This window comes from Lipotes vexillifer, unplaced genomic scaffold (genome assembly GCF_000442215.2).
Source record: "Lipotes vexillifer unplaced genomic scaffold, Lipotes_vexillifer_v1.1 scaffold61, whole genome shotgun sequence".
In the NCBI taxonomy this organism is placed as follows: Eukaryota; Metazoa; Chordata; class Mammalia; order Artiodactyla; family Lipotidae; genus Lipotes; species Lipotes vexillifer.
This window is the reverse complement of record NW_006787051.1, coordinates 618,372-627,999: the sequence shown is the minus strand read 5'-3', so window position 1 is coordinate 627,999 and position 9,628 is coordinate 618,372. Positions and strand designations below refer to the sequence as shown.

The following is a 9,628-nucleotide window of genomic DNA, read 5'->3' as shown; positions in this document are numbered from 1 at the left end:
CATTCCTGGTGCTCACAGGTCTGACAGCTACACTTGGCATCAAAGTTCCTTCTCCAGATGAGAAAACAGAACGCTTGGCATTAGTAAGACATCACATGGGACAATCTTTGTCTAAAGAAGTTGTACATGTCCTCACCAAACCTGGGGCAGATCATGATTGGGAAAACCTAGAAAAAGACTTGAGATTGCTCATTGATGGGGATTATGAGGCCGCTGTCTCTTCATTGCAAATGGAGGATGTGAAAAAACAATTGCAAAGTCTTTTCCATGGAAAGAAACAGCCCCATGAACCACATGATAATGAAAGTAACAAACGGGAGGTCATAGAAAATAGAGCCTTCCTAGAAATACTCCAGCGTCTAGGCCTGGAACATTACTACCCCAAAATGATGAGCAGAGCTAACTTCCATATGATCTACAAGAATCCTGTGTACAACACCCAGCCCTGCTCTGAAAGAGAGCTTCCCTTCTATTTCCTACAGAAGCTACTGATGCTGGATTATGGGCTGAGATACCTGATCATTAAGGATGATGAATACACAGAGAAGCAAGTCTATCCAAGCACCTCAAATCAAGAAAAGGAGGCTTTTGATCCATATGAAGATCTATTTGAAGACAGTAATAGCACCACTAATCCTTCAGCAGCCACTAATGCCAGGCCCTACATTCACCCTATGGATATACAGATGGCAATTCTTCACTGTGCAGATGATTTTGCCAGACAATACATTTTGGCCAAACTTTCCATTTGTCAGTTTGCCCTCCCCCTTCTCATACCTAATCCTTGCAATGCTCAAATTGAATTCTCTCTCTGGTCTCTCAGTCAAATTAGGAGGAGCTGGCAGCAAACAGGGAAATCAATAAAAGAGGAGAAGGACAATTACAAAAATCAGCAGATGTGTCGTGTCTCTACCCCCATTGTGTCTTTTATTAGAGTTGGAAATGGCTTCTCTGCCTCCAAATCTCAGATCATGAACTGTCTTCTCAGTAAAAGGAAACATGATGTCTTTTTTCACCGACATTGCAAAGGGAGCAGCAAAGACTGTCTCTTGATGGGAGGTGTGGTGGAAGTTGCCTGGTTCTGTCCTGGGGGTGAAGATCAGGACAGGTTTGACAACTGCCTGACCTTCATCAATCTTCATGGAGATGCAAAGGAACATGAGAAGCAACTTGCCTTTTTGCAGGAGGTCTCTTCTCTCATTGTGGTCCTCATGTCAACTTCTGATGACAATAAAGAAACCCGAAAAATTGTCCATGACCTGTGTCAGAAATCAAAAACTTTAATCTGTTTGCTTGATGATAAAGAAAAAACCGTGGCAAGTAACTCTGGCCCAAGAGTGAGAATTGGGGTCAGGAACAGAAATGAGGCAGAATTAATAGAGGAGCTCACAACTACAATCAGACGTTTGTTAGAGCTTTCTGACACTGCACTCAGCTTGGAGAACTGTGCCCAAATTGCTCGCAAGCAAGGATTGCTTATTGATGAAGATCAGAGAGAATGCAAGGAAGCCAAAGAAAAGGCAGAGATTCTAATGGCCCTACTGGGAGAAATGGAAATACCTCAGATGAAGGAAAATTTACTACCCCTTCAGGGAAAACTGTGGCAACTTTGGTGTAAAAAGGACAAAGAACTCTATCATCTGAGAGAAAAAGGGAATCGAAGCATTGAACAACACAAGAGTGAGATTGAGACAGATAAACAAACGATACGACATCAACAGTTGAGAAAAGCCTTTCCTCTCAACGATTTAATGCATTCTGTCCTTGAAATTCTCCAAAATCATTCAGAAACTCACACCAAACTCTACTTCTTGCAATGGCTGAGTGTGTTTTTAGACAATCTGACTGCAGGACACTTGGAAAAACTAAATGAGAAGAAAAAGGCATTGTGGTCACTGGTCCAAAAAGAAAAGCAAGAGGCACCAAAGAGCAACTCTCTGAAAGGCTTGCAAAATGAGATAGAAGTTATCTCCAGAGAGATTAGTGACTGCACCTTGGGAATTGAGCAACTTCTCAGAGAAGTTGCCCAGATCTATGAAGCTCTGGAAGAAGCTTCATCCATGAAAGATACCCTATTTCTCTCCCTTCCCCACATTGCTGCAGATCTGATGCTATCTGGTTTTCCCATTGAGCTAATGGATGGGGATGCTTCTTATGTGCCCCTGAGGTGGGTGGCAGCTGTTTTTGACAAGGTCTCTGAGAAACTTGGAAACAAACGGCTCTTTGTTCTCTCTGTCCTTGGCCTGCAGAGCTCAGGGAAGTCCACCCTGCTGAATGCACTTTTTGGGCTGCAGTTCACTGTCAGTGCTGGGAGGTGTACCCGGGGGGCCTACATGCAGCTTCTGAAGGTGGAGGAGACATTCGCAAAGGAACTTGGCTTTGACTTTGTGCTTGTTGTGGACACAGAAGGACTTCGGGCCCCAGAACTCAGCAACAAGTCCAAGAATCGTGACAATGAGTTGGCAACCTTTGTCATCGGACTTGGAAACTTGACTCTGATCAATATTTTTGGGGAAAATCCATCAGAAATGCAAGATATTCTACAAATAGTTGTCCAAGCTTTTCTGAGGATGAAACAAGTAAAAATATCTCCTAGTTGCCTCTTTGTTCATCAGAATGTGGGAGAAATTACAGCTAAAGACCAAACTATGGAAGGACGAAGGCGGCTAGAGCAGAGACTGGACGAAATGGCAGCAACAGCAGCTGAAGAAGAGCAGTGCTCAGATGTAACCCGCTTTCGTGATGTCATTAAGTTTGATGTTAATACCCACGTCTACTACTTTGCTCACCTCTGGGATGGTAATCCCCCAATGGCCCCTCCCAATCCTCGTTATAGCCACAATGTCCAAGAACTGAAAAGCAGAATTCTTGTGACTGCCCAACAGGAATCTAGGGGAAGCATCATGAAGATATCAGATGTAAAATTCCGAGTTCAAGATTTGTGGAGAGCCCTATTGAATGAAAACTTTATTTTCAGTTTCAGGAATACCCGAGAGGTCATGGCCATGAGCAAACTGGAAACCATGTATAACTACTGGACATGGGAGTTGAGGAGTTATGTGCTGAGCATACAGGACCAGCTGATCAACCAGATTCAGAATGAAAAAATCCAGACACTCAAAACACACACAATTGAGGCTCCAGTTACAGAGAAATATGAAGCCATCAAGCAAGAACTTGAAAAATATTTTAATGAAGACCCAGATAGTGAAGTGCTGGTACAGTGGAAAGGAAATTTTGAAAATAAGCTAATAATCCTTAAAGAGGCATTCATTTTAGACTGCCAAAGAAAAGCCAAAGAACTTCTTAGTTTTAAAAAGAATCAAGAAAAACTGCATAACAAAAAATCAAGTTATGAAAAGGAATTACTGGAAAAAAGCCGAGAGTTGGCTTTAACTGTAAAGGGCACCCAACTGAGTGAGGAAGAGCTACATGAGAAATTCAACCCACTTTGGAAAAAATGGGTTTATGATTTGTCCTCAACTCACTCTCCAATCGCAGAGCCTAAAATTGAAGTGGATTCTGAAAACATCCTTTTGGATTATTTCAAAAAGGAGAAAGACATGGCAAGCATACTGAAGAAAAATTCTGGAGAAAACTTTGAAATCAAATATGACAAACATATCAAAATGAACAAGAAATATTTGAACTTAGTTACAATGACGTTAGAGGCCCAGGATAAAGAGTCCATAAATATGACTACTAACCGCATTGTTTCAAAAGTTAATGAAACTATTAACAACATTTGTAGGCAAAAGCATGATTACAATCCAACTTATTTCTATGAAATCCTGAGAATAATAGATGAGGAGGTGAAATCTGCACCCACTAAGGAAAGATACACATTTACAAGAAAATATGAAATAGACTTATCCTTGTGTTTATTCCAAAGAGCATCAATGAAGTTTCATGATATGCACAAGGTATTCAAGAGAGCAAATGATCCTGTAAACTATCTGGAAAGCAAGAAAGATGATTTCTTCATGAGTTTTAAGATCTCTTGTCAGGGAGCAACCTCAATTAAAACATTTGTTGATTTTCTGTGGCACAAACTCACCACTGCTGTCTCCAACACCATAAAGAAAAACATGGCCCGCAAAATTGCTGGGGACATGCAAGCCACCTGCCCTGCATTCAATGGAAACAGGGCTAACCTGGAGAAACACATTCTCATCTCTCTGGCAGAAGAGGAAAATTTTGATAACTGTTGGCAGTACCTTCATAATCCGGAATCATTTTTTAAGAATTACATTGAAAACCACATTAAAAGATATTGTTCTGACAAAGGAAATGAAAAAATGAAGACATTTTTAAAAATAAGTTCAGATGAAATCAAGAATGCCATCCTCTCAGCTATTCAGGTATCCACAGCAGTAGCTAAAGATAAAAGCAGCACTGTGTCTGGGTGGTTGGATTTGTTCTGTGATCACCTGGGGAGTAACTTGATCTTTCCACGAAAAGACCTGATAAGCATTGAACACCAGGAGATAAAAGATATTGACTTTCTCAAAGAAGCCATGAGTAAAGCTTTGGATCCTGAAATGAAGAGAGTAGAACAGAATGATTTGTATATGTTTGTAGAAGAAATCGTTCCTGAAATCCAGAAAATGCTCACTGAACATCTCTGTGGCTGCTGGAAACAGTGTCCCTGCTGTAGTGCAATCTGTACAAACACAATCCCTATGCATGATGGAGACCACAGTGTTCCCTTCCATCGTCCACAGGCTGTCAGTGGAGGATGGTGGTACAAAACAGACCATTTTGTCATTGATTGCTGTACCAGTTTGGTAACAAGTGATTGTGTTTTGGTTTTGGGAGATGGCAGGGAAGTCCCATATAAGAACTATCGACAGGCAGGAGGGGAATATGCCAGGTGGAGTATCACCCCAGACACATCCACCCAGCCATACTGGAAATGGTTTGTCTGTCACTTCAGATTAAAGCTACAAGAAAAGTATCTCAAAAGATTTATAGGTAAAGGTACAATTCCTGATGCATGGAACAAAATTATGAAACAGGATGTGCTTAATGACTTGAAAAAAAATTAATACTCAATGACCACAAAACAGCCCCAGTATCTGAACAAAGGAGGCACATTACCTGAGGAAGCCTAAAATATCACCCACTCGTAAGGAAAACATCCCTTATATCAATTTTTTCAATTGAAACATCTAAAACTAAATCAGTTAACAGCAAGAGTTGAAGACTTGCTGAGAAAGAACTTCATTTTTCTTTGCCTCAATTCCTTTTGCTTTAAAAACAGATTACTAAAATATATGAGTACATGATAAAATCAAATAAAATCCATTTAAAATACCTACTTCATATTTTAAACTATTATTCTGAATGTTACTTCTTATTTTTAAATATATAATGTTATTTAAAGTCACAAGAAAGTCATTTTCATAGAGGGAAGTTAAAATCATTGCAGACTGCCACAAATTCTATAGAATAACTACATAGTTTAACCAATATACAGTTCTTGACTGGAATCTACAAATTCTTTTCAGTTCTAAGTGTATTTTTTTTTACCCTCAGAAATTTGTGAGGAAGAGTTATTAATGCTTGAATGCAAAAACATTCATGGAAAATTCATGATTCCCAATTCCCAAATATAGTGCTTTTTAGGGATATCCTGTTATAGGAAATGGAAAAAAAACAAAACAAAACAACAGAAACTTGACCAGGATAGAGCCTGCATCAATTCTGGAAACATTACTCAACAAATATGGAAAATATAAGTTAAATAACTTTTTCTTATTTAACCATCATCCTCTTCTTCCCTGGTGCCTTGGCATTTGCCTGTGCATGTTTTTTAAAAAAGGAAAAGAAAAAGTTCACAGGAGCTTAGGTATTCAAAGCCTAGAGCTATGTACAAGTCTGAAAAGGACTGGTTAACGGAACAAGATTTATGACAAGGTAAAAAGGGCCATTTTAATCAAGGCTGTGGACAAGGTCAAATCTGATTAAGCCATGATCATTTAATGGTTAATGATTTAAAAAACTATTCCTTCAAGACTAAAATATCAAAAAATATATAGTTTTGTGTGGTGATATTTCAATAAGAGATGCTTTTTACATATTAAAAGGTAAGAAAATGCTTATCTCCAAATCAGGCACCTTGTGACTTTTCACAGTATTTGAGCCATAGGGTCATGATCAGAAATAAAAATGAAGAACATGCTGAAGCCAACCAAGGATCTGAGACGGGAAGGAAATCTCCCTTCTGCAAACTTTTACCTTCTAAAGCAATGACTTTTGCTAGGTTCTCAAAGCTGATGATCTGAAGGAATCCTGATGCAAAGAAAAAAGATTATTCATGCCTGACATAAGGGCATCCATTGGCTTCCATTTCAGGGTACACTGTCTACCCGTCCATAGCCAGTGAAAACAGACAGTACAAAGAGCAGTCAAAGGACTTGGATCTTCAGAGCTGGGAGACAGGAGCGTTCACTCTGCTATCTTTGTGCCCCAAGGCTTCAAGCATACTCTCAGTTTCAGGTCAAATGACCATGTTTCCAGAAGAAATCCTGGAACAGAAAAATTATATGGAAAACAGATGTTCTTGGACAGTAGGGTTTCCCTTTTGTTCTCGAAAAAAATATGCTCACTGAGAGTTGGAACTAATAGGATAAAGTTGAAATAGTGATAAAAACAGAACCCATGCATAATATAGCACCTGTTTCTGACATAGCTGCATCCTTGATAACTGTGCAATGTTAACATTCACTGAATGCCTTTCATATTTGTTTAATGAATCCATTAAAACTTTTAACTAAAAAGTATTATATATCATATATTAACTTTGATTTTTCACGCCAAATTGTTGTGCATAAAAAAATAAATTTTTTGATAAATTCCTCAGGCATTTAAGTAGAGTGATTATTAAATGAAATTCAGAGGCTGTGTCAAGAACCCAAAATGGCTAGACATAAGTTGGGAATGAGAGAAGATGGCTATGTGTAAATGTGGTTTTCTATGATAGTAGTGGAGAGTAAAGTGCCATCAACGTAGGGTAAGGATTAAAGGGTCAGTGGGTTGAGGTCACTGAGGGAGATCTTAGGAACAGTGGAGTAGGGTGAATGGGGTCAGTAGGGATGAGAATCATATGGTCATCAAAAATGGGAGATGACGGGCCCAGTGTAGGTCACAGGTTAGAGATGGCCAGAGTTGTAAGGTCAATAGAGGTATAGTTCACATGGTCAGTGGAACAGGTCTCTCAGAGTCACTGAAAGTGGGGATCATGGAAACACAGGAATTGGGGGTCACCATATCAATAGACCAGGGATTTCCAGAGTAAGTTAAGCAAGAGAGGACAAGGCCTGCTGGGATGGGGCTAGGAGGGTGTTGGATTCTAAGACAAGATCAAATAACATGAATAAGAGGTGAGTTGCTTAAATGAAGCTGGAAATTTGCACTAAAAAGATTTTCACTTAGGTCTCTCTCCCTCTCTCTCTCTCTCTGAGAGAGGATATAAATACGGGAAGGTCAATTGAATAAGATGTGTTATGGACATCCATAAATTCATATGTTGAAACCCTAATCCCCAGTGAGATTTTAGAGGGGGCCTTGGGAGATAATTAGGGTGAGATGAGTTCATGAGGGAAGGGTCCTCATGATGAGATTAACGTCCTTATAAGAAGAGACATCAGAGATATCTCTCTCCCTCCCCAGGAGCATGAATCAAGGAAATATCATATGAGCACACTGCAATATGTGTAATAAAGCAAGCCAGGAAGAGAGCTCTCATCAGGAACCAAATCAACCAGCATCTTGATCTTAGATGCTCTAGAACTGGAAGAAATAAATTTCCATTGTCTAAGACACATGGTCTGTAGTGTTTTGTTACAGCAGCCCAAGCTGACTAAGATGAGGTGTGCCTAAAAATTGGCCCCCTTAAGGTTCAGGATGCTTTTCCCTTAGACTATGGAAAAAGACATATGAAACATAAAACTTTTAATTTTCCCCCTTCCTTCAAATTTGTAATTATCTTTAATCCTTCTCTTTAATCAGTCTAACCCTTCAGTAAGGTCTAAAAAAGCCATTTAGCCCTTTCTAGTAGTGCTGTGACACATAAATAGACAAAACAGAGAAGGAAAGTGTGAGCACTACCAATAATAGTATCATGATAATGACTGTACTGATATCTTTGCAATAGTAGTAACTGTGACATCTTGGGCAGGTAGTTTAACCTCTCTTTGTTCAAGTGCCCTGTCTGTAAGAGTGCCTTTCTCATTCTGCTACTGGGAAGAATAAATGAATTCCTATTTAAAAAACATTTAAGACAGAAGCAAACACAGAGTACTTTATAAGTGTAAGTTATTATTATGTTATACTACCACTCCTAAGTTCCTTATTCCTTTGCATTTGAGTAGCATTTTATTAGGAACACATTGATGGGTTGAGATAGTCTCATCTGAGGTTCATCGGCAGGAATATTCAACCAGGACCCCTTGGGAAATCACAATTGAGAATACAGTAAGTTCTCAATAAATGTGGTTATAACTTATGGCTCAAAATGAATCTCGATATAGTGATGTCCCACAGTACTTTATCTGTAGTCATACCTCTTTCAAAAACTCATCCATCAGTCAAAGACTTAGACAAGTCATTGTCACAATTCTTTAACAGCCTAGAAGATAATATGTCTTAGGTTCTTCAAAAGGTCCGAGACATGGATTCACACACAATTGATTTATTAGAAAAGCTATCCCAGTAGAAAAAGAATAAGGGTAAATAAGCAAGAGGGGGAATGTAACTTAAGGTGAGAGAATAAATTAGTAAGTATGCAAATTTTGAGAGGTAGAAAATGTCATCTTTCAATTCTAGTTAACAAACACAAACTCGAAAATTAGACTGTTTGGTTTTGAATAGGACTTCCACCATTTAGTAGCTGTGTGACCCTGAATGACTTTCTCAATCTGTCTCTGCTTCATTTTCATCCATAAAATGGTGCCACCTCATAGAAGTGTTAAGGATTTCTTGAGATATCCCTGGCACAGCATATATAGTTCCAATAATAGTAGGTGGCGGTAGTAGTAGTACTAGTAGCAGCAGCAGCAAAGCAACAAAAGTCATGTCAAAAGAAGAAATTACTATAGTTATTAAAATTATTATCATTTCCATTACAATGCAATGTGTTTATGCCTTTACCACATTCTCAGCTGTAAATTCCTGAAAAAGAGTTCATGTCTTGTTCATCTCCATATGCTCAGCATGTAGAATGGTATTTACCCCAATGTAGGTGATGAATCATGGCTCTTAAGTACAATTGAGGACAAGCTTACTAAATACTGGAGTTGGAAGTGGAGACAGTTTGAAGGAAAAGAGAGAAACCAAAGATGATGCTGGTATTTCAAACAGGGAAAATGCAGCTGACATCAACTAAGTAAAGGTCACCAATGGCCTCCACTTTGCTAAATCCAATTTTTTATTCACAGTCATATACATGACCTACCAGCATCATTCTGTTCCTCTCATCTCCCTGAAACACTTCTTTTACTTGGATTTGAGAATACTGCACTCTTGCTTCTCTCCTCCTATGTCACTCTTCTTTACTGCTTCTTCCACTTCTATCAGTCTCTCAATGCTAATATACCCCAAGGGCTCAATCCTGGGTCTTCCTTCC

At 39.0% G+C, this 9,628-nt stretch overlaps 1 protein-coding gene across 1 annotated transcript in view; it reads left to right on the top strand.

Annotated features, from left to right (window-relative positions):
- Nucleotides 1-5,048, top strand: part of LOC103072589 (interferon-induced very large GTPase 1) — a 7,347-nt gene extending 2,299 nt beyond the window's left edge. Inside the window, exon 2 of the mRNA XM_007459866.1 lies at nt 3-5,048. Coding sequence (XP_007459928.1) covers nt 3-5,048 — 5,046 coding nt within the window. The remainder of the gene's footprint in view (nt 1-2) is intronic.
- The last annotated feature ends 4,580 nt before the right edge of the window (nt 5,049-9,628 follow it).